Source organism: Cucurbita pepo, chromosome LG06 (assembly GCF_002806865.2).
Source record: "Cucurbita pepo subsp. pepo cultivar mu-cu-16 chromosome LG06, ASM280686v2, whole genome shotgun sequence".
In the NCBI taxonomy this organism is placed as follows: Eukaryota; Viridiplantae; Streptophyta; class Magnoliopsida; order Cucurbitales; family Cucurbitaceae; genus Cucurbita; species Cucurbita pepo.
The window spans coordinates 5,976,492-6,002,443 of NC_036643.1; the positions used below are offsets into that span (position 1 = coordinate 5,976,492).

General features: G+C 34.7%; 1 protein-coding gene across 1 annotated transcript; it reads right to left on the reverse strand.

The window, feature by feature from the left end:
- Positions 1-20,791: 20,791 nt before the first annotated feature.
- LOC111796483 (receptor-like protein kinase 2) lies at positions 20,792-25,551 on the reverse strand. Its single transcript, XM_023679122.1, has 2 exons — positions 22,412-25,551; positions 20,792-21,379 (listed from the first exon to the last, which is right to left on the reverse strand). Exons 1-2 carry the CDS (start codon positions 25,251-25,253, stop codon positions 20,919-20,921), a joined length of 3,303 nt encoding a protein of 1,100 aa, XP_023534890.1. The 5' UTR covers positions 25,254-25,551; the 3' UTR covers positions 20,792-20,918.
- Between the last annotated feature and the right edge of the window lie 401 nt (positions 25,552-25,952).

A 25,952-nucleotide genomic window follows, 5' to 3' on the forward strand; every position in this document is an offset into this window, starting at 1 on the left:
GCCAAATGTCTACAAATTATTAGTCATTTTCAGATTAAATTAATATTTTAATTAAATGTATCTTCCAAAGATTTTCCTGTTGGTTGGCTGTTTACAAATTTATTTATCTTATCCATTATTTATATTATATTCTGAAAATTATGTAATTATAATTATTAGACAATAATAATTATAAATATATTTTGGAATGTTTTCTAAAATATTATTTTTTTAATTATATAAAATAGTCTTTACTTTCATTTTTCTTCCAAGAAAAATATAATTAAATGATTATTCATCTCATTTATTAACAATAATGGAATGTAGTCAACCATGATATTAAGTTTAGAAATATTTTTAATAAGTTGAAAATTTGGAATATTATATATATTTTTTAATGTCAAATTAGAATATTGAAAAATGCTTCAACACATTTTTAGTAAATTTAAGGATTATGGTATACTCATTTCCTATTAAGTTTTTTAATATTATAGTTTAGTCCTTAATTTTTGTTGGATTTTACATTTTAGTCCACAAATTTCACAAAAACTATTTTCTTTTCTATTTAGAGAATTAAAGAAATAAAAACAAAAATGGGATGAAAATTAGAAATATGTACTTTTAATTGTATTAATTAAAAGAGTCGACGGTTAACTATTTTAAATGTGACATCTGAGTAAAGAAGAGGTACATGAAGAATCGATATCACATCTGAATGAGAGCAATCTTGGGGATAGGATGACTAAGAAACTATGAAATCCCTCAATCCCACATTGGTTGGGGAGGAGAACGAAACACCCTTTATAATGGTGTCGAAACCTCTCTCTAGGAGACGCGTTTTAAAAACCTTAAGGGGAAACCCAGAAAGAAAAGCTCAAAGAGAACAATATCTGCTAGCGGTGGGCTCGAGTTGTATTAAATGATATCAGAGCCAGACACAGGGCGCTGGGCCCTGAAGGAGGGTGGATTTGGTGGGAGTCCCACATAGATTAGAGAAAGGAACAACAACGATATCAGAGCCAGACACAGGGCTGTGTGCCAGTAAGGGCGCTCCCACATCGATTAGAGAAAAGAACGAGTGCCAGTAAGGACGATGGGCCCTAAAGGAGGGTGGATTTGGTGGGGGTCCCACATCAAATAAAGAAAGAAACGAGTGCCAGTAAGGATGCTAGGCCCTGAAGGAGGGTGGATTTGGTGGGTGACCTAGAAAGGATGCTAGGTCCTGAAGGAGGGTGGATTTGGTGGGGTCCCACATCGATTATGAATGAGTACGAGCAAGGACGCAGGGCCCTGAAGGGGGTGAGTTGTGCGATCCCTCAATCCCAAATTGGTTGAGAGGAGAACGAAACACCCTTGTTAACCCTGTTTCAAATCTGGTTTTCGATCGTTACATTATCATTATTTAAATAATTAACGACGACTTTATTTTAATTCTAAACTAAGGTAGAAAAAAACAAAAATATTTAAAAATTAAAAGGCCAAAATAGAACCACAATGAAAGTACATGAACCTAAATAAAATTAAAATGAAAAACAGTGATAATTACAAAAGAAAAAAGTTTAAATTAATTGAAAAGAGTTGTCTTTTTAAAAATAAAAAAATAAAAAAATAAAAAAATAAATATAATGCACGTTAATAAGAGTACAGTTATTGCGTGCATGTACCTGAGGGGTTTGTCTAAATGTGGAAGAACATAAATTAATTTTAAATTTAATAAATACTATTTATTTCTTTTTTAGATTAATCTGAATATTTAGCCACCAATGAGATAACTACAAATATTGTTGGGTTTTGGTACGACAATCTCTACACTTGTCTTCCATTTGGAATTATTTATAATATTTAATTTTAATAACCTTTTTATAATTTTTTTTTTTGTTTAATGTATAATAAATCTGTAAAATTTCATTATTTTATCACAAATTTTTTTATGTTACATTCATATAATTTAATATGAATATTTATCTAACAAATTTGAATTATTTATTTAATAAATTTATAAATTTTGAAAATATTGAAAAAAATTATGTATTGATAATTTTTATTTTCTAATATAATTTCGTTAGTTAATATGGAAAATATCTTAATAAATCTAAAAATATTTCATTAGAAAAAAATATAATAAAATGTTCAAAATAATTTCTAACATTAAAATTACTCTTAGAAAATATATATTTACGTGGGGCGAGGTCAAAGTGGAGATAGGAAATGTAATCTTTATCCCTAAACTTATTTGGCTAATGGGAAAAAAAAATATATGTAATAGCTCAAGCCCACCGCTAGCAAATATTGTACTCTTTGGTCTTCCTCATTCGAACTTACTGTCAACCATTTGTAACAATCCAGACCCACCGTTAGTAGATATTGTCCTCTTTGGACTTTCCCTTTCGGGCTTACCCTCTAGAAGGTTTCCACACCCTTATAAATGGTGGTTTGTTCTCCTCTCCAACTAATGTGGGACATCACAATCCACCCCCCTTCGGGTCCCAGCGTCCTCGTTGGCACTCTTTCCTTCCTCCAATCGATGTGGGACCGCCCCCAAATCCACCCCCCTTTGGGGCTCAGCGTCCTTACTTGCACACCGCTTTGTGTCTACCCCCCTTCAGGGAACAGCGAGAAGGCTGGCACATCGTCCAGTGTCTGGCTCTGATACCATAGAACTTTTAAAACGCGTCTACTCATAAAAAGTTTCCACACCCTTATATGGAATGTTTCGTTCTTCTTTCCAACCGATGTAAGATCTCACAATCTATCTCCGAAACACTAAATTGTTACCGATTAATAATTAAGGATGATGTTATGTGAATAATATCCAATTATTTGTAGGGAGAGGAATTGAATTTAAAAAGGGGTGAGTGGATAAAGGGTAATGCATTATTGTGGACAAAGTGAATCAATGTTCCTTCTAATGTGCATCTGTGTCATAAACGATGTTTCCCCTCCGAAGAATATGGTGAAGTTTCCTATTTTTGCTAAGTATTAAGGAAATTTTTCCTTTCAAGCTTGGAATAATGTTATCAATCCTTATCCTCTTCTCATCATGTCTCTATCTCTATCCTTTCTATCTCTCTTTGTTAATATTATATCACAATTTCAAGCTTCTTTTCACATTTGGATTATTATATAGCGTTTTAATTTGTATTGATGATCATGGGATGCCTCGATCAACTCAAATGACGTTGGTTTGGCCAACTAGGTAAGTGGGTCTGCTATTAGCTTGATTAAGTGAATTGTATGATGTATGATGACACGTGCCTCGTGGCCCTTGCACGTGTCATAATTACGATTGTGATGCTATTCTATGTCATGTTATACTATGCTATGTCATGTTATGTTATGCTTTTATGTGGTTATTTCATGTTGTAGAATCATGTTTATGATATTGATAACCTAGGATGCATAAACCTTCATACACCACGCCATGTAAGCTATGTTAAGCATGAAAGATTTGACATGAATTATGTATGAATGATTCATAGGCTTGTTATGTTGTTACTGAATGAAGATATGCCTGACATCATAAACTTATCCCATGATTTTAAGCTATGTGATCTCATGCATTTAAGTGTGTCATATGCATCAGACTACTTTGTTACGATTAGTATAAATACATACCTTACGATATTTATGTTCACCATGATGTTCTACAAGTCCTTTCCTTCCGTGGTGTCTAGTAGCATGAGCATGCGCTAGCCTGACGAGTCACACCTCGATATAAATACGAGCCTGCTTGGTGGATCTATGTGAGCTTGCGTGGACCGTAAGTAGGGAAGTACTACATATCCTATTAGGTTATGAGATTGATGCTTGTTTATAGTTTACTCAACGGTTATACATAATAAAACTATATATGGTAAATGACTTAAAAGGGTCATTTAAACAACTATGTATAGTAAAAGGGTACATACGGTAGATGTTTATATACAGTAGATGATTATATCTGATAAAACTATATAGTAAACTGAACTATATATATTTCACTTAAACAAGTGCTTTGAAGATGTAACTTCTGCACTCTCTATATTGTCTCTTGTTGTATATACTTAAGGTCATCAATATAAACCTAAAACCAATATTTCTCATTGCATTTTCTCTCTCCCATTTTTTGTGTTCATCTAGATCGAGCGTGTGTTGTTGTGCGATCCTAAAAATCCACCCTTGCTCCAATTAGAAAGTAGTCTAAGGTCATGCCATGATGTTTTAGAAAAGGATAGGTCCCTCCATATCGTATCCGTTTTCATTTTTCGACCCCAACAATGGAGTTACTTACTAAGTATTTTTTAATATACTCAAGCCACGTGTTACACTTGTTTTTCAATTAAAGGTATAGAATTCAAACATCTGAATGAGAGTGATGTTAAGGATATGATGTTTAAGAAATCCTTAAAAGAACGATAGTTACCATCTATACTAATAAGACACACATTCTTTTTAGTTGGCTCAATTATAATAATTTCATAGCTAAACATGCTCGACCTGGTAATCTTCGTGAAAAGTCCGTGAGTGAGGACAAAACATGCTGAAAGGGACTCGTGTTGGTCTGTGAGGATAATCTTCACTCTTAAAAACACTTCAACATGTTTTGAGCATGAATTCGAACTCCAAATTCGAGCATGAAGCGTTACATCTAACTTTTAAACAATAATTGCAAATGTTTCTTAGGGTTTGAAGGGTTTGGTTGTTGAAATTGTTTCTATTGTTCCCATGGCAAATCATGCCTTAATTTGGTCAACTCCTTTAATAATATATATCTATGTATCTATCAAGTTTAGAAGTCCATCCTAGATTATATTCATGCATCTACAATTTCTTTCCTAATAATAATAATAATAAGAAAAAAATCCATTTTCTTTCTTTAAATATTAACCATAAGATCTCTAAGAAAAATGATTGAATGTTTGACAATTGACATGAATTAAAACCATTCTTTTTATACCTTAAATTCTTAAACTTAGGTCATAACACAGCTTGCATTTTATTCTCAATTCAAGATAAATTAATTCAAAACAAGTTTGACATTAAAAAAAAAAAAAAAAAAAAAAAAAAAAAAAAAAAAAAANAAAAAAAAAAAAAAAAAAAAAAAAAAAAAAAAAAAAAAAAAAAAAAACTAGCCCATCGAACTATACCTTTAGACTTTGAAAATTGAGGTTGAAACGTTCGTGATATTATTTTTAAATATATAGAATTGATGTTACCATTTATTTCATTTCAAAATATAATTTAAATTAATCCTATAATCAATTTTTACAAACATCAGCAATTACGTCAACGGATGTGAATGAAGTTTAAGAATATAATTGAAACATAGCAGTAGTGTTTTGTATAATTTAACTTTTCTTTTTGGTAAATTACTATTTTGGTCTTTGAAATTTGGTATAGATTACGTTTGGGTTCTCGAGTTTTCCAATTTTAAATTTGCATTTAGTAGCATTCTTGGTCGCTCCATCCGTCTTTTCAATTAACGTGTAACAACCATATCTTCACACGAGTAAATTATAGGTTTTGATCAATTTAAGTTGGCCAAACTCTTGGGGTGGGTCGAATTGAGGTTGGGGAATGTTTACGTTCCGCAACTTCGGAGTTGTAATTGGTTTCAATTTTAGTCTCTTTCGTTGATCTTATAGTAGGTAATGGGTCTCGACCTTTTCATTTAGTCCATTATTTTATGTAGTGATTTCGACTATAAGCTCTGCTCTCTTGTATTAAAATTTAATTGTTCGTGGGGTTCGAGAAATTTATTTTTAGATAAGTAATGATTAAGGTAAATTTCTAAGCCTTTTGGCTATTGTTAAAACGTTATAGTAGAGTTTAGTTTCAAGATTTTCGGTATTAAGATTGAGACTTTATTTTGAGGATTAGAATAAAGTGAGTGTAAGTGAAATGGATAATATTGAGGTAAGTGGCTTTACTATTGAAGCTTTTTAGGGTTAGGACGTTCGATTTTCTATAGTATTGATGATTATATGTTTTCTGAAAATAATACGTCATGCATGATATGTGATGGGTATTATGTATGATGTTAGGCATGAAATATTTCTTATGATGCATCATGTTAATGAAAAATGTTTTCGTGCACGCGGGACTACTAAAAACAAGATCGTCACTACATGCATGATGTGACTAATGCGTGCGAAAAACATCTATTTAAAATATTTCAGAAAATGTGTCATGAACTTAAAATTTAAAATAGATACTTTAAAATAATGTAGTCGTAAATAGTAAAGCGAAAAGTAAATATCATAATTTAAATAAAATAAACAAAGCCCTTAATTAACCTATGGTCTACTAAACAAATATAAATATAACTATCCTAACCCTAGTTCCATATCCTTCACCGTGACGTTGTAACCAGTACATGGATGTCTTGCTTTAAGAGTAGCACGTGGCTTGAGTATTGTCTTGCCTCTACTTGAAGAATAAGAGTAACACGTGACTTGAGTATTTTAAGAAATACTCAATAAGTAGCTATATTGTTGGAAGAGGAAAATGTAAACACGTGTGATATAATGAAACCTGGTCTTTTAAAAATATCATGGGACGGCCTTAGGTTGCTCTCTAGTTTGAACAGGGTTGGATGTACAGTACTTCTCTATACACGGCCCACGTACCCACACATGGGTCTACCATGCAGTTTCACGTACCCGTTAGGCTTGGCAAGTGGGCTAGCACCAAATTCTAAATTAAGAATGAGGCTAACTTTTTTATGTTACCTTTGTATTCCAACTAGTCATCCCTTCATAACACCATTAGACTTTACTTACATGCATATATCATCTAATACATCTTTATATTAAGGTCAACCAATTCTTTAACTCTAGAAAGCTCTTCTCACAGTCTCGTTTTAAATATGAGTTGGGTTCATGTGAATCGATTGAGCTAAACTCAAAACATTTGGATAAAACCTTCTACATCATCCCAGTGATGAAACTTACAAATTTATGCTATGAACTAGGCTAGACCAACTGCAAACCATTCCTCCTTTAAATTGGTTTGCAATACCATCTTCTTTGACATTCGCTACTTGAGAAAAATAACTGTGTAAACAAGACTCGACTCATAAGGTTTGGCGTAAGATATATTATATAATAAAAGACTGACTTAAGGGCTCATTTTGTTGTCACCTTTTTGTCTTTGATTAGCCTCCCATGATTATACAAGTACCAGTATGAAACAAGTCTAGAATCCTCCTTGAATATCTAATTCATGGAAATTACATAAACTACAGGGTATTAGTGAGCCCACGATATCGCTCTAACTCACACAACCATGTTTGACTCAGACAAAACCTTTATATCTTGCCCTTCTTGGGTCGAACACTTGATGAAATCTTTGTTTCTATGTGAATGCATTTTTTTCATCACTATCTTGATCCGCTCATCATGTTCAATATATTGTCGGGTGGGCCAACTCTTTCCTCTTAATGATGAGAGCTGATGCGTTCATAACTCATGTGTCTGTGGCTTGGTCTACCTCAACTCTACTAAATTGTTCTATCCATAATCTTAAGAATTGTAAGTGGGTACATGACTTGGATTCTTTATTGAAATCCACCTCTCGTGTTGATACTAATTTTGGAATACCTTAGATATTTAATTCAACCTCAAGTCACACGCTCTAAACCTTGGTGAAGTGTCCAACTATTGACAATTTTACCCATACACGTTCAAAGCTTCCTTTGAATATTTTCTGCTATAATCATAGTGCATAAATAGTAGGAGGGTTATTTCTTCTAATCTCGTTGTAAGACTAAGAAGGGTCTTAACAAAACTCTTTCTTTAAGATTAATATTGCATAAATAGTAAAACTCAAGATACCTAAGAATCAGTTTCAAATGAGCGTATTGTCATATGATATTCATAATAACCGGCGTAGTGTCATATGATATTATTCATAATAACCCTTAATTTCTTATCAAGAGTTTTTAAGGGTAGTTTCATCCTTTTCCTTTAGGTTCATATCTCAAACATGTTCTAACCTCTCGTGAGATATCGCAAATTACCTTTTAAGGTCTTATAAAATTTCTTAACACTTGGTGTAATGACCTGAAATGTTGTACTTAGTTTAAGGCGGCTATTGTATACATATCATGAGCATTAAATGTGAAAATACTTCATTTAAACTTTCATAAAACATAATTTTCATCTTAAAACTAAGTCATGGACTTACGTGTTCGAAAACATCTTTAAAATGACACCACAAAGGACTAAATAAAATAAATGAATGATTAAATGAAAAACATCCTATTCGAACCTATGTCTAAGAAAAATAAATGCGACTACCCTATGCATGTGCTATGGTTTCGAGTTTCGATGTCGTCGTCAGCCGTACATGAATGTCTTACCTTAACTTGAAATAGAAGTAGCATGTGGCTTGAATGCAAACACATGCAATTTCATGAATGGGATCTATCATAACAGTCTGCTTTCCTACGGCGGCAATCCTAACGGGCAGCTTGGATGTGTAATTAATTTTCTACACATGGCCCACTCGTGTGAGTATGGATCCACTAGTCGGTTCGCACACCTCTTTGGCCCCCTTTTCTTGTTGGACGAGTATTCTTTGGTAGCTCTCGATGTCGGACACCCATTAGAAGTAGCGGTCGTCACGGCCGCATTATGTCAAACATAATGATCGTTCTCCTGCCTAATAGTGTACGCGTCCGTACCATCGTGAAAGAATAGGGGTATCCCCTAATGCATGAGGTCTCTACATTTTTTCCATTTTAATTATCCTTAATACAACCCCGCTAGCATTTTGTGCATATCATATAGTTTTTCATATCATTTTTCATATCGTTTATCACATCATTAATCATATCTTTCATGCATACTCCGAGGTTGTATTTCATACTAGTTTATTGTTTTGCATGTCAATCATATCATATCATTTAGATTATATAAATATGTCATATCATAACGTTCCATGCTTCCAGATATAACAATTTTCATCGTATAAATATGTCATACCATAACCTAGCGTATCACAATATATCATATCATAAACATATCAATTTGACACAAATCTCGTACTATGACATAAATCTTATCATATCACAACATATATATATATATATGTATATATATATATGTATATATATATATATATGTATATATATATATATATGTCATTCACATGATTTCATAAGCACTTCGTAGTCATATAGTTTTCTAACGTATCCTAAATCCTATCGTTATATGAATCTATCACATCTCTGTCCTTTCCTATCCATAACCTAACCATATCATTTCACCAATGAGACGTAACCATATCGTTTTCTATTCATAACTAATCGTATCATTTTATCAGTCTATCATTTTTCTATTTATAAATAATCGTGACCATATCCTTTTTCTTAAATTCATCCTTGTCCGCGCTATTATTACACATTATGAAACCATACTGAACTCGGTGAGCTCGCACTCATCTTCCCAAAACAATGGTCGTGTTAATCCTCTGCGTGTTTGTTAGTCTTTTGTTTGCTAGATTGAAGGTCTCTATTTCACCGTCATTTATGTCCGACGAGACAAAACCATTGGTTTTCCATCATTTTCTCTCGGCATTTCGTGTTTCCTTTTCTTACCAGTTCAATCTGAGGGTTTACTGAAGTGTAGGACTTCAAGTATGGTCATGGGTTTGCTGGAGGCGCGGGTTCTTCGGGAAACCCACGTTTTCCGGCGATTAATTTTTTTTTTTAATCCTCACACTTGGAGTCCTTTAGAGTCTCGAAACATCTCATAATTCTTATAGGGGTATTTTGGTCATTTACCACCCAAATTTTGGTTTAAGTTCTTAGAATATTCCAATGACCTTGAAACTTTACATAATTCCTTTAAACCATAAGAGGAGACTTTTTATAAAATTTCATGTCATTTAAAGGTCATTTGGATCATAAATAAGTGGTGCTTAATTATAGGGGTATTTTAAAGTCACTTGGATCCCACACAAACTTTGCTGTTTAGGTCCCTAACTTTCCGTTCTCTACTCAATTCTTCCACAATTTTTTTATTTAAGTTCTTTCATACTTACCCTTAGTATAGTAAAAGAGTCTCATATAAATTTTCATTCTTCTAAGGTATTGAAAACATGTTAGAATTCTCATAGGGGTATTTTGGTCATTTACCACGGCAAATCTTGGTTAAATCCCAACTTATTTCAATAGCCTTGTAACTTAAATACAATTTAAATACTAAATGAAATAAATAAGCTTTACAATTAAAAACACCTTATTCTAACTTAAGTCTTAGAAAATAAGTACAACTACCCTATGTATGTGTCATAATCTCAAATTGTGATGTCGTCGTCAGCCGTACAACATTACCATATATAGTTTTATTATGTATAACTATTGAGTAAGTTATAAATAAGCAATAGGTTCCATAATCTAACCATTCCCCGGCTTAGGGACTCATCTAGTCAACCAAGAATTTCATTCTCAGATGATTCTCTTCACCATCAATATCTTCATTACACAGGACAACTAAGGCTTTGCACAACCTCAATTTTCTGGATTCTTTGAACTCTATCTTCTCCAAACACATATCACCTACTTCAAGAGTGAAATGGTATCGTCTTTTGACGTGTTTTATCTTTGAATGATAAATTAAGTTTTCCATAAACTGTATGGCATTTTGACTATCTATATAAAGAATCTTCTCGCTCTTCTTCTTGCCTAATTCTTTTAGATAGTCTATCATACATATCATCTCTTTTCCAACTTGAGCTATTGTCACGTACTCAGTCTCAGAAGATGAAATAACAACACAATTTTCAAGCCTAGACATCTAACTCATCCCATCATCCATGACTTACTCCCATTTGGTTGTACCTTGTAACTGTAGAGCCTCATCAAATGACTATGGTCCCTTCATTAGTCAGCAACAAATAATGTAATGAAGGTGAATATCTATCTCGTTCTCTGATGGGTCTAGATGAATTTCTCAACACCTACTCAACTCCACATTTGATTCCTCAACATTAGTCTTTGGTATTTCTTGAGTTTTTGCTACAACATTAGTACGTGAATTTTTCGCAACTCAACATCAACTCCAAATGTCTCAGAATTTTCTTCTTTGATTTTTTACCGAACATTTCATCAAATGTCACATCACAATGTCTCTGAATATTTCTATTCTTGTCATTCTAAATCATGTACCTGTACATTCTAGAATCATAGCCTATAAAGTAGCACTTCACATCTATAGCATTAAGCTTGTCTCTCTCTCCTCTAAATGAACATGAACATACGCAATGCAAAAAGTTCTTTTCCTGTCCATACCTCTTATGTAAACTTGAATTCCAAGGGTATTGATGGCCCTCTATTGATCAGATAGGCTACTGTATTTACAACATCAGCTCATAATGTCTTTAGCTATACAGAGAGAATCTTCATACTCCTTATTCGATCATTCAATGTTCTGCTCATACTTTCAACAACACCATTTTGTCTTGTCTTAGAACTGTCTTCATTAACTTAATTCCCTCAACGGTAAAAAATGCTTTATATTCTAATTTTCGTACTCTCCTCCATTGTTAGACCTCAAACATTTGATCTTTAAAATGGTCTAATTTTCAACATTAGTTATTCACTTCATGAAGGTGGCAATCACATCTAATTTGTGTTTCGGGGAATAAACTCGTTCCTTCCGATTGAAATCATCAATGAAGGTGATGTGGAACTTTGATCCACCAAATGATGGAACTAGAGATAGTTTCCAAACATCTGTATAGACCATTTCCAACTGTACTTTCTTCGATTCCCTGAAAGCCTTTGTGAAGCTAACGCATTTCTATTTGCTCATAACACAACTCTCACAAAGACTCATATCAACAAGTTTCAGACCTTCTAAAACTTCTTTCATAGTCAATATCTTCATAGACTTGAACTAGAAGTACTCTCAGCAAAAACAACTATGTTCATACACTATGAAATGATGTATACGGTTCTAGATTTTGTGTCTTGTGCTACCACCATAACACCCTTCACAAATCTTTTCTGTTGCATAGCTTGTGTTGTCCAACTGACCAATAGAGACTATATTATTCTTGAGACCTAAAATATATCTGACATCCTTCAATGTCCACTGATTTACTGTTGGAGTTTGTATGCATACGTCTTATTTTCTTTTAATTTCTAAGGATTTATTGTCGAAAAGATACACCTTACTCTAATTTTTCTGATTTGAAATTTTGAAACAATTCCTTGTTCAGATACGAACGAAAAGATGAAGCTAAATCTAAAATTCAATATTTAATCAGGTTGTCCACACTAAGGATTAGAGATCCTCAATATCTTCTACCGAATATACAAAATCATCGTCATCTCCTCAATATCTTCTACCGAATATACAAAATCATGGTCATCTCCAGATTTGTGATTATGCTTCTTCTTCTGTTTTGTACAATTTTTTGAAAAGTGTACTTCTTCTCGATAATTCAAACCTGTTATGTTTAGTCTATTTGGGGGGTTTTCCTCGCTTATTTGATTTTGATTGACCATGCATGTTTGGGCCTTTCAAGTTACTTCTTCCATTCGGTCAAGATTAAGAGTATTGCTAGATGAATCACCAATTTTTGGTTTACGAATAATTTTATTGAGAACTATATCTCAGATCTCATCAAACTTCAATTTCTTAATCCCCAAGAACTACTGATTGCAGTGATAATAGTATCTCAAAACTCCAGTAAAAATGATATTGAAATCTATGCCTTAATTTTATCTTCAAAATTATTTTCTACCGAACTCATTGACTTACAATCACATTGAATTCATTAATATGATTCATAATAGAACTACCTTCAGATATTTGTATATTGAATAATCTACACATCAAATACACCTTGTTCATAGCCAACAAATTTTCGTGCATATTCTACAATGCCTTCAACTTATTCGACGTTGTCTTCTCCTTTATAATGTTGAATGCCACATTTTTTGATAGTATCAACCAAATCAATCCTAGAGCCTGTCTATCCTTGAGCTTCCACTACTCTGTCGTCATGGTATCTAGCTTCACCCTAGATAAGAGTTCGTGAAATTTTTTCTCATACAAATAATCTTCAATCTACATCTTCTAAAAATTGAAATTGGATCCATCAAACTTCTGGACTTCAACCAACAACCCTTCTTTTCACGTCCTTAATACACAGTTGTCTTTAACTAAAAAAAATATTTTGAATAGGTTGATCATTACAAAAAATAAGTAATTAGCCCTCTATTGGATTTATATATGATACACAATAAAATGTAACATTAACTCTTGGGGACCTAAAACCATTCAAAATTAGATCATATATTCTATAACTTACTCGATCCAAGAACTTGAAGAGATTGAGTATCTAGCATGTGACTAGGTCTCATAACATGGGCGATCTAGCCTATGCTGAAAAATCAGAACTATGATTATGTAGTTTGGAATTAGGGTCTAAAACGTATGTAGCTTGTAGCCATAGATGTAATACCCCTAATTTTCTTACCTAAATCAAAGATGTCGCTACATGCCTGCTGCTTTTAATAACATATGTGAAAATTTAAATAAAATGTTTCAAATGAAGCCAAGGACTTACCCATTTAATTTAAAACAAGAAAGTAGAAATAACATTCTTTTGAACACAAAAAATGAACTAAACCATGTACCAACTACTGAATGAAACTCAATGTATATTAGTGTCCTATTTTGGCTCTCATGGCCATTCGAGCATTCACTGTCATCTGTGTCGGGGCGCTTTACCTTTAACTGGAAAATATAAGGGTAGCACGTGGCTTAAATATTATAAAAAATTATCAGTAAGTCACTGTACTGTTGGAGTTAGTATGCAATCACACACATATAATGATGGAACCTATCTTTTAAAATTGTAGCATGGTTTTGGACTCTTTTCCGTTTCAGGTAGGGTTGGATTTGTGGTTTTTTCCCATACACGACCCACGCATGCGCAAAGACACGCATGATATCATGACGAACATAAATATCAAAGGTACGCGTCCATACTAACATAACGTAATGGAGAAGTAACCCGATGCACATGACATACATACATGCATGAGGTCCCCATGATTTACATTCATAGCATAACATTAACATCATTCCCTTTCTCCTTTCATCCATGACATATTACATATATGCATCATGTATATATGACGGTCATCACATAATGCATTACATAGTTTTACATGGGAAGACATAACATGACATACATAGCATTTCATTTCATTTCATTTCATTTCATTCCCAACACGATGTAATGGATATCACATGCATACATAGCATAGCGTCATAGGTCATTACATAGAACACATAAGTATAGCATAAAATAATATGGTGCATGCATGGGCCGTGAGGCATGCATCGTCATACATCATTCAATTATCTAACTGCAGTAGTAAGGTCACTTACCTATTAGCTTAAGTTGGTGTCACCAATTTATCCTCAATGAAAGTTCGATTTTTGTACTTTAAAATTCAAGTCAACCTATGTGAGTCCATAACATTCAAGTTCAAACTTCTGCAAAACTATTTCTCTAAATTTGACAATGATTGATGTGTTATACTTCATGCGAATATTAGAGATTGCTTATGTTCCATCCGATGATCCTCTTTTTCGACGTACGTGTATTTTCTACCTATACAATTTCTCGAGATTTTATTTCTCCGTCGAAGAAATTGCTCATCTTCTTTTCAAATGTACGTGTATTCTCTATCCTTACAATTCTAAAATGGAATATGCTTGCCCACCTACCTAGGCAACCATGAATACTCTTTTAGATATAGAAATCTCTAAGGATACATAAAAGATTGGATAAAGATATTGAGAATGGAGCCAAATTAAAGAGGAATAGTAACATGACTCTTACGAGTAAGGTGGCAATATGTTTCCACATTGGATATAAAGAATATTCTTGTTGTTCCCTTTTATTGTATATATCAAAATAAAAACCCAAGCTTCCATAAACAAGCTACTTTTTTGGGTAGTTGGAAATTGATTATTGTTGCCTTAGATTCTTTACCCACCTTTTTTTTAATCTTATTCTCTTCATATATTTTAGGAAAGATACCTTCCATTTAATGATCCATGTTTTTTAGGGTTTGTCACAAGTAGCATAATTTAATTGTATGGATAGAAACTTAGGAGAAATAAAAATAATAGTTGTTGTACTTGAATCTTTGTTTTGATAAGAGTATTAAAAAAACTCGATGATCCGAAAAATTCGATCAACTCAACTCAAACTATAACTCGAATCTATAATTCGATGGGGGTGTTTAAAAAATTTGATAACACGAAAAACTCAATCAACTCAGCCTAACCATTAGGGTTTGATTTGAGTTACGAACTAATTTGAATTAGGTTGGATTCAAATGAATAAAAATTTGTAAGTTGGATTGGTTCATAGATTCCATTAAAGCTAGATTGGGTAGAATGGAACCAGTTTATAATTTATTTTTAACTTAAAAAAACATATTTGAATATGATACAATTATATATACACGAGAGTTTTAAATTGAGTATTGATTAAATACATCGATACCCAAATATCGCAACTATGTTATTAAATATAACGATTCATACCCAGGATTTGGAATCTGGATTCAGTACTTGATGGCTCCGACATTCTCCTGCATCCCCTGTGATATGGAACCAGTTTATAATTTATTTTTAACTTAAAAAAACATATTTGAATATGATACAATTATATATACACGAGAGTTTTAAATTGAGTATTGATTAAATACATCGATACCCAAATATCGCAACTATGTTATTAAATATAACGATTCATACCCAGGATTTGGAATCTGGATTCAGTACTTGATGGCTCCGACATTCTCCTGCATCCCCTGTGATATGGTCACGTTACTTACTACTCGTTTCTAAGAGTGAACACTATCCCCACAAACTAACACGAGCCTTTCCAACATTTTATGTCCTTACTCACATGCATTTTAGAAAAATTCTCAAGAGGTCACCCAATCTATAATTTGCTCCAAGCAAGGTATACTCAAATATAGAGCTTCCATGATTGAGCTAATCTTATTGGTATACGTCTACATTCCGATTCTTGTAAGATTTTCTTAGTCATCTATAGTCAGAATCTCTCCCATTTAGATGTGAACTTGATTCATTCATGCACCTGTCATGTACTCGGGTTTCATATACGACTATAATTGGTATATCTATTATTGATATTATCTACATTAACGAAGAAATGGGTTCGATTGGATCAGTAGTGTAATCAAACGAATTCATTAGACTTTAACGAGCTCATCGCTATTTCGTCGAAAAAAAAAAGCATAGCTATTATTTTTTATTTTTTATTTTTAAAAAGGGAAGAAAGTGGGTTCATGTCTTGTTTGTGATAATGGGTATGCACTAATAATTCATGGCCGTTTCCATTTTTGTCAAAAAAAAAAAAANCCAAGTTTACTTTTATTTTTAATTTTTTAATTTTCCTATTTTTAAATTTTAATATTATCCATTTTTCTATTTTTAACAATTTTTAAAATTAATTTATTATTTAATTAGCTGCATGAGAAAAGGAGATGAATGGATGAACATTCCTCGTAAGAATCTTAATTTTTTCCATAAATAAAATACAAAAATTATTCCAACAATTTTAAATTGCCAACTTACAGAATTTTATTTAAAACCCAAAATTTTGGATTAGCTATATATTAAAATGTAAAATTATCTTAAACTTGGACTAGGAAATAACTTTAATTGATTAATGTCTTAATAACACCCTTTAATTATCGTCCTAGATTCAAATTTCTACTATTTTATTCTGATTCTAATGTTCGGGCTGATCTCGAAAAAGTTTATTTTATATTTGTGAATTAAAATTTTGTTGCGAAGTTACGAGTTTTGTTTTAGGTTAATAACGGGTGGAATTTGAGAGATTTAAACTTTTAACCATTTGACTAAGGTATATGTTGAAGGGAATGAACTCTTCGTCCTTGGGGCAGAAGTATTGAAATCGATTTGTTCTTAAAAATGAAAATGAAATATGAAAGTAAAAACTCTATCTTTGTAGAAACAGTAGGTTGCATATCTCCCTAGTGTATTGGCGTCTAGGAACCTCTGGGAAGAATGTGAGAACTTCAACCGATAAGTAGGTTGGATACCTCCTAGTGAAAGGATTCGTATTGATCTTTGAGGATAGTAAGTAACATGACCATGTCACAGGGTACACAAGGAAATACTGGGGCAATCACGTGCCAAATCCATCCAAATGAGAGTGATTTTAAGGATAGAGGATAACTAAGCAAGGCTTAAAAGATTGGTGTAGATGCACATTCTTTTTTTCAATCATATGAACTTCATAGTTATAACATGACCATGTCGCAATGTATACGAGGGAATGTCGAGGTAATCAAGTTCTAAATTCAGATTTGAAATCTGGGCATGAGTCGTTACAAAGTTCCTCCCGAACCAGTGAGAGAATGAGACCCTTCGTTTAAGTCTCGAAATCTATACTTAAGAAAACTACTCATCTACTATTACTACATGGGAAAAAGAAATTTTCATCTACTAAGATTACATTTTCAGCTGTCTATTTGGTCAAATTCCTAAAATGGTAGACAAATTGAACCCGCTACAAAGTCCCTTCTCACACATACAAATCAAAAGGTAATGTCTCAAAAGCAAAAGCTCATAGCTCACTCAAGATTAATATCGAGTCGCATATAGTTATTTTGTGAAATATAAGTTTTCTCAATTAACAAATTTATAAGGAGAGATTAAGTATTTCTTGGTCTAATCTTATACAAACTAGTTGTATAGGATTTGAATCAAATTATTTTGTAATAATTATAGTATTCCAAAAATAAAACACCAAAGGTTATCCATATACTATAAATCCTTTTATTACTCGGACATGATCCTCGTATATCAACTACATAAACTATAAATTTTAAGGCACAAATCCTAACATATATCTATATCAGTTGAACTATGTTTAAGTTGACTAAGGTTATAACGAGCCTCCATGCCTAAGGTTACAATTGAATTGGGCCATTTCCCTCTCATTTCAAGAAGCCTAATTGTTGTAAGTAGCTAAAGAAAAAGGCCTAAATGAAAATTGACCCAACAATCTATATCCCAAAAAGATTCTTAAATTTTAAAATTTGATCTTTGATTTTTTGAAATATAAACTTTAAAAAATCTTAATATGATGAATTTTTTACATGTAAATTAGATAAAATGTAAGAATCAAATCGATCAACGTCGTCTGAATGTTCTGACAAATGATCAAGAGACTAGGCGTGATAGTAGTAGGTGACTATGAAAGGGCGAGGGTCGAGTGGCAAAGAGAAGGTTTAAACTGGTTGAGGGCTGATAACGAAGAGAGGTTAGTTCATTAGTGCAAGTGTACATTGTCACCAAGTCATAACTTTGAGTATTCTAAATGTCAATCCCATAAAGATCGTATATAATCGAGTTTTGTTAGTAAAATTTTCATCATACTGTTAAATCTAGTTCATTATTTTAAGACATACGCATAAAATGAATCCAATAATGAAGATTACACTAATAATCTTGGATTTCACGTACAATAGACAACTAGATAATTAATAACAAATATTAACCGCGAGACTTCAAGACATAAATTCTAACACAAATCACTTAGCCTGTGTAGAGAAGTTTAGTTGAACGATAATCCATGAGTTAACCTCATATCACCTAAGTTGAACGGTAACCCATGAGTTGATTTCATAACACCTTCCTTGCGTAGAATTAGTCCGAAAAAAGAGTATACAAAAATAAAATTAACATAAAAGATATATGATCCGACTCGAGTTTTTGCCCTGAATAGAGAAGTTAACCTAATGTATTTGCATACATCATTACATCTTACTTTGGGTGAGAATGAGACTTATCTCTTATTCAACCTTTGTATCAAAGCCTAAGTAATTGTTCGTAATATGTCTGATTAATTTATCTTAAATAATTAACCATGCACCCGAACCTCTCCGCTATGACCTTCCTTCTTCCTTACCGGATTGAATTGTAACCACTCCTTACTCTCCAAAAGAGAGAGAAACCTAACCTAGCCCAACCTACTTAAACAGAATTTCGATTTTTGGGAAGGTTTGGCATCGCTCTATGCATAGGATCAGACAACGAACTCCTATGTCTAGTCTCTTTTTCACTATCCTATTTTCGAAAATCGTTTAATTTTTTACCCTTTCAATATTGAACTCAACATTTCACGTTAACTTAAATGGTTAGTTTACCTTAACATATTACATTCGCTCTATGCATAGTCTTTTCAGTATGTTTTCTCCTCACTCACCTGTATTCTTGAAAATTTTTGAAGAAATTACTCAATATAGAATTGTTCCAAGTAAAACACACTTAACTTCTGAGTTATGAATGAGCCACCAAAAAGAAAAATGCATTTTGTTAGTATAAGTAAATCATACTATCATCAAGATCATTCATTTACTCAGGTGTCACAACTTTGTACCATTATCATTTATAAACATAACTAGTATACTTGATTTAGCTGCAGTGTACGAGTATGTAACAATGGTAAGAGAAAATTTTCGCCTTCTTAGCCATTATCGTTTGATCGGAACAGATAAATAAGCGGTGGACCTACAACATTTCCGCGTCACGTGGTTGCATGGTAATGTATCCTTTCAAGATCATGGAGCATGAGCTTTCTCTTTTACTTTAGCACATATTATTGTTGAGATGGAATGTGCTAAAAGGATGGTGGTCCAGAAGGGCTTCTTTACAGCTTCATCTTTATTTGTCTACTCCCAAAAGTTTGTCTCTCTATGATGTCTATTTGTTGGTTGAGCTGCCCACAGACAACTCAGTAGGTTATGAAGGCTAAAGTTTCTTTTCTTGGTCCCCTCCATGTATTGGTTGCACCAGCTGCTACCAAACTTATGCTTCAATGTAGTTTTCTTGGTGAAGTACCTGCACGTTTCACTCCCTTTAGTTCGTACTTTTAACAGCTTAAATCCACCACCAGCAGATATTATCCTTTTTGGACTTTTCTTTTCGAGATTTTCTTTAAGGTTTTTGAAACACGTTTGCTAGGGAGAGGTTTCCACACCCTTATAAAAATGTTTCGTTCTCCTCCTTAACCGATGTGGGATCTCACAATCCACCCCCTCTAGGGCCCAATGTGCTTGCTTGTTTTGTTCTCTCATCCCCCAACAGATGTGGGATCTCACAATCCACCCCTCTTCGGGGCCCAGCGTCCTTATTGGCACACTGCCTCGTGTTCAACCTCTTTGGGACTTAGCCTCCTTGCTGGCACATCCCCCGTGTCTAACTCTAATACCATTTGTAACGGCCCAAGCCCACCGCTAGTAGATTGTCCTATTTAGACTTTTCTTTTCGATTGTTAAAACGCGTTTGCTAGGTAGAGGTTTCCACACCCTTACGAAGAATACTTCATTCTTCTTCCCAACTGATGTGGGATCTCATAATCCGCCCCCTTTTGGAGCCCAGTGTCCTTTCTTATTTTGTTCTCCTCCCCAACCAATGAGGGATCTCACAATCCACCCCTTTTCAGGCCCAGCGTCCTTGCTGGCACACCGCCTCACGTCCAACCCCTTCGGGGCTTAGACTTCTTGTTGGCACATCCCCCAACGTCTGGCTCTGAGACCATTTGTAACGACCCAAGCCCGCAACTTACAAATATTGTCCTCTTTGAGCTTTTCCTTTCGGGTTTCCCTCAAGGTTTTTAAAATGCATCTGCTAGAGAGAGGTCTCCACACCCTTATGAAAAATGGTTCATTCTCCTCCCCAACCGACGCATTGCAACCTGCATCAGAATGGAACGAGCTGGAAGTACTCGGTTTCAAGCAGAAGTACAGACTCAACCTTCTCATTATTACTTCTACTTACTTCCAATCTATACAAATAAATGTCATACTTCCAAAGGAAATAATCAGTGAACTGAATTGTTCTTCAGTTTCTTTGAATCTATGGCACTGCAGAAGGAACAGCTCTAATCAGAGGCTCAGATGATCTAGAAAAACTTGAACAATGAACAGCTGCTTTAGGATTTGTGATGGCTCCTCTTTCCAACAAATTAGGCTTCTTCTCATACTCCTCAGTTTCATGCTTGATCTCATTCAGCATGGCTGCGACGTCTTTCATTGTCGGTCGCTCCTCCGGCACGGTATTGACGCAGAGGAGAGCCACGCCGAGCACTTGAAGCATCTGTTGGATTTGAGTTCCTGATCGTTGGAGTAACTGCTGATCAAGAATTGCTGTAAATTCCTTGTTTCTGTTTCTTAGTTCTTTGTTAACCCATGTCACAATGTGGACGCCTTCTGGGATTCTAGTGTCCGTTGGTGCCTTCCCTGTTAACACCTCTAGAAGCACAACACCATAACTGTATACATCACTTTTCTCTGTTATCCTTAAGCTGTACCCATATTCTGCATTCAAATTGTATATCATAAGAGCTATATCAATAAAATTTTGATATCGAACGGGTTTAAAATTTTGTTCAGGATTGTTGGGAGGGAGTTCCACGTTGACTAATTAAGGAGATGTTCATAGGGTTCGTAAATATGGAATACATCTCGGCCTACTAGGAAAACAAAAAGCAAAGCCATGAAAGCTTATACTCAGAGTGGATAATATCCTATACTATTATGGAGATTCGTCATTTCTAACATGCTATCAGAGTCATGTCCTTAATTTAGCCATGCTTATAAGATCTTCAAGTGTCGAATAAAGAAGTTGTGAGTCTCGAAAGTGTAGTCAAAAGTGATTCACGTGTCAAACAAAGGATGTACTTTGTTCGAGGGCTTCAGAGAAGGAGTCGAGCCTTGATTAAAGGGAGGCTATTCGAGGGCTCCATAGAACTTAGGAAAGGCTCTATAATGTATTTTGTTCGAGGGGAGGATTTTTGAAAATTGTTGGAGGGAGTTTCACATTGGCTGAGATGATCCTGGGCTTGTAAAGAAACAATACTTCTCCATTGGTATGAGATTGTCTGGAGAAACCAAAAGGAAAACAATAATAGCTTATGCTAAGAGTGGATAATATCATACTGTTATGGAGGTTCGTGATTTCTAACAATGGTATTAAATTAATGGTCTTAACTTAGTCATGCTTATAAAATCTTCGAATGTTAAACAAAGAAGTTGAGCTTCAAAAGTGTAGTCAAAAGTGATTCACGTGTCAAATAAAGAAGGTACATTGTTCGAGGGCTCCAAGAAAGGAGTCGAACCTCTAAGCCCACCGCTAGCAGGTATTGTCCTCTTTGAGGTTTCCCTTTCAGGCTTACTCTCAAGGTTTTTAAAACGCGTATGCTAATGAGAGGTTTCCACATCCCTTTATAAACAACGTTTTTGTTCTCCTCCCCAACCGACGTGAGATCTCACAATACAAGTTTATTTTAAGCTTTGAAGTAAATTCTACTCGTTTATATAAACAGATAGTTTCAAGTTCCCGGTACTTACCTGGAGCAATATAGCCATAAGAACCAGCAACAGCATTGGAAGGTCTCGAACAACCCGAAGAATCGACGAGCTTCGCCAGGCCGAAATCCGCAAGAACAGCTTCAAATTGTGCTCCTACTAAGATGTTGTTTGCTTTAATATCACGATGGAGGATTGGAGGTATACAATCATGATGCAAATAAGCCAAGCCATGAGCAGCTCCCAATATAATCTTATACCTCGCATCCCAATCCAAGAACACCCTCTTCTCATGCAGCAATCCACCCAAACTTCCATTACTGATATAATCAAACAAAAGCAGCCTAGTTTTGCCATTGTTACAGCAACCCAAAAGCCTAACAATATTCCTATGTCTAATGGAACCAAGAATCTGAACTTCAGCTGAAAACAAGTCTCTTTCTGTAACAACAACATCACCATTCTTCAAAGGCCATAGCTTCTTCACAGCAATCACCTGTTTCGCCGGAGTTTCGACACGATAAACCAAACCCGAACAACCCTTTCCAACGACGTTCGAATCCGATAACCTCGTAATGATATCATTCACAGAGAAACTCAGCTTCTGAAATGGAGTAAACTCCCAATCCAAGCTATCTTCATGGCTGTTCCTGCTAGTTGTCGTGCCGCGTAATTTCGCGAACAAACTCGACACGATTAACACAAACAATGCAGCTGAAATGACACTAAGAAACACAAAAACTATTAGATTTCTATTCAGTTTCCTCCCTCTGCCATTGTTGCTATCCATGTGACATTCTGTTCTTGAAAAACAGAGCTTTTGATTGCCGGAGAAAACAGAGGATGGGAGGCTTTGGAAGAACTTTGTATCGGGAAGAACACCGGAGAAGTTGTTGAATGAGACATCAAGAGAGACAAGATTGTCGAGATTCCCCAACATTTCGAGGCTTCCGATGAACATGTTATGAGAGATATCCAAATTAGCTAACTTAGAGAGATTTGAAAAGCTTTCAGGGATTTCACCATTCAATGAATTTGAACTCAAATTCAGAAGAATATCGAGTTCTTGAATTCGACCAATCTCAGATGGGATTGAACCAGAGATTCTGTTACTACTTAGATCCAATAATTGCAAATCTTTGCAGAAACCCAATGAAGATGGGATCGAACCAGTGATGAAATTTCCCTTGAGAATCAATTTGCTTAGAGATGAAAGCTTACCCAGATTTGCAGGAATGGCGCCGGTTAATCTGTTCATGGAGAGGTCCAAAACATTGAGTTCTACGAGGAAGGAGAACGATGAAGGAATATTTCCATGGAGTTCGTTTCCATGGAGATCAACCATTTCTAATTCAGTACAGTTCCCAATCTCCGGCGGAATTTCCGACTTAAATTGATTTTCCGATAGCTCTAGGAAGCTTAAATCACGAAGAAGTCCAATCTCCGACGGGATTTTTCCGGTGAAGTTGTTTGATCCGAGGCGTAAACGAGTCAGGCCGGTACAATTCCCTAAATTCCGAGGGATTTCGCCGGAAAATCGATTGGATATCAGTAATAATTGGCTCAAATTCTTGAGATTCAACAGAGATTCTGGAATTGTTCCGGTGAGTGAATTATGGGAAAGATCGAGTGCTTCGAGTTTCTCGCAGTTGGAAAGCTCTGCCGGGATGTTTCCGGTGAGTGAATTCTGCCAAGCGAAGAACAGAGAGAGCTGGTTTAATCGGCCGATTGACGGCGGAATTCCACCGGAGAATCTGTTGTTATCCAATTCGAGTTGTTTCAGAGATGAAAAGTTTCCGATGAACGACGGAATTTGGCCGGAAAATTTATTTTCAGATAACAGTAGCTCTTCAAGAGCGATTAATTTCGCTAAAGAAACAGGGACTTCGCCGGAGAAATCATTCAACGAGAAATCAAGAACAACAAGCTCTGTTCCATTCCCGAGAGATTCCGGAATCTCTCCGCTTAAATTATTCTGCCATAACAACACTCTTCTAATACTCTTCATATTCCCCAATTCGTCGGGAATTTTCCCGGAAAGTTGATTCTGATAAAGAAACAAATTCTCTAACGAAGAACAGTTCCCAATTTCCGGCGGGATTTCGCCGGAGAGATTCGCAGTATAAACCGAAAGCGTTTTGAGATTCTTAAGCTCACCAAAACTCATCGGAATCCGCCCCGAAATCCCGGTATCTGCAAGCCCTAAAAACGTAAGTTCTTCACATTTAGAAATCTCCCCCGGAATTCCGCCATGAATGCCGTGATTTCCACCGGCGCGAAGAATCTCCAACGATTTCAACTCACCGATTTCCGCCGGAATCCTCCCAACCAATAGATTATCATAGAGTTCAAGCCGTTTCAGCGACGAACAATTCCCAATCTCCGGCGGAATTTCGCCGCTCAACGAATTCGAATTCAACGACAAGAATTCCAACTTCGAAAACTCCCCAATCTTCGCCGGAATCTCCCCTGTCAAAGCATTAAAACTCAAATCCAAAACAATCAACGAGGATAGATTACAAACTGTTTGTGGAAATGCCCCAGTGAGATTAGCATTAGATAAAACAAGTTTAGTGAGGGATTTGAATCCAAGAAGCTCCACCGGAAAACCAGTTCCGAGATTAATGGAGGAAATCTCAATTTCAGTAACAAATCCATCCCCTGAACATTTGATATAATCCCAAATGCATGGATTCTGATGGGTCAAATCCCAAGATGAGAAAAACGTAGCAGAAGAAGAGGAATTAAACGTTGAAAGCCATGAAAGCAGAGCTATGCCCTGTTGATTGAGACCAGAAATTAATGGCAACAACAAGAACACGAAGAACAACAAGAACAACACAACGGTTGAAACAGAATTTGAGATTCTTATTCCTCTCATCATGACATTGTTATAACTGAATTGGATGAACAAACCCACACAAGAATTCCCACTTTCTTCTTAAACAGAAACAGAATCGAATGAAATGTTGTTCATCTTCGGAAAAGGTTGGCGCAAAAAACATTGGTAACATGCAGATTGGCAGATACAAACAAGTGGGGATAGAAAGATGAGATTATGGGTTGTTTTCTTTTTACTTCAGATTGATTTCTTTGAATCCATTGTTTGATTTTGATCTCTGAAACTGATTCTACTGATTGATTGCTCTGTTTGTGAGGGTAGAAAGTGATGGAGAAGAAAACACCTTGAGTAGGAAGTACAATGGTGGATTATTATGTTAAAATATTATTTAAATTTATTTATTTTCATAATAGTTATCATTGATTTTTATAGAAATTATGAAAATATAATAATAATTTTTATTAAAAAAAAAGAAACAAAATAATGGAAAAAAGAGTTAAGATTAAATGATTGAAGGAATGATTAATTAAGCCAACACACCAACCAAAAAAGTTGTTTAGCATATGAGAAACTGTCGAGTTGAACTCCATTGTACGAGATAGGTCCCTTACTAAATTACAACAATTGTTTATTTTCATCCTATTTGAGCAGTTTTGAGTTAATCGAAGAATACATTTTCTGACGGCTCCAGGTTAGCCTCTTGGCTGATCCAACTTGGGTCTGATATGCACGAACCCCTTT

Bases quoted from the DNA above. Each gene is read 5' to 3' on its own strand.
- LOC111796483 (XM_023679122.1), bottom strand. From the start codon at position 25,253: ATGATGAGAGGAATAAGAATCTCAAATTCTGTTTCAACCGTTGTGTTG. The intron at 21,380-22,411 runs GTAAGTACCGGG...ATTTGAATGCAG, and splicing joins TTATGGCTATATTGCTCCAG to AATATGGGTACAGCTTAAGG.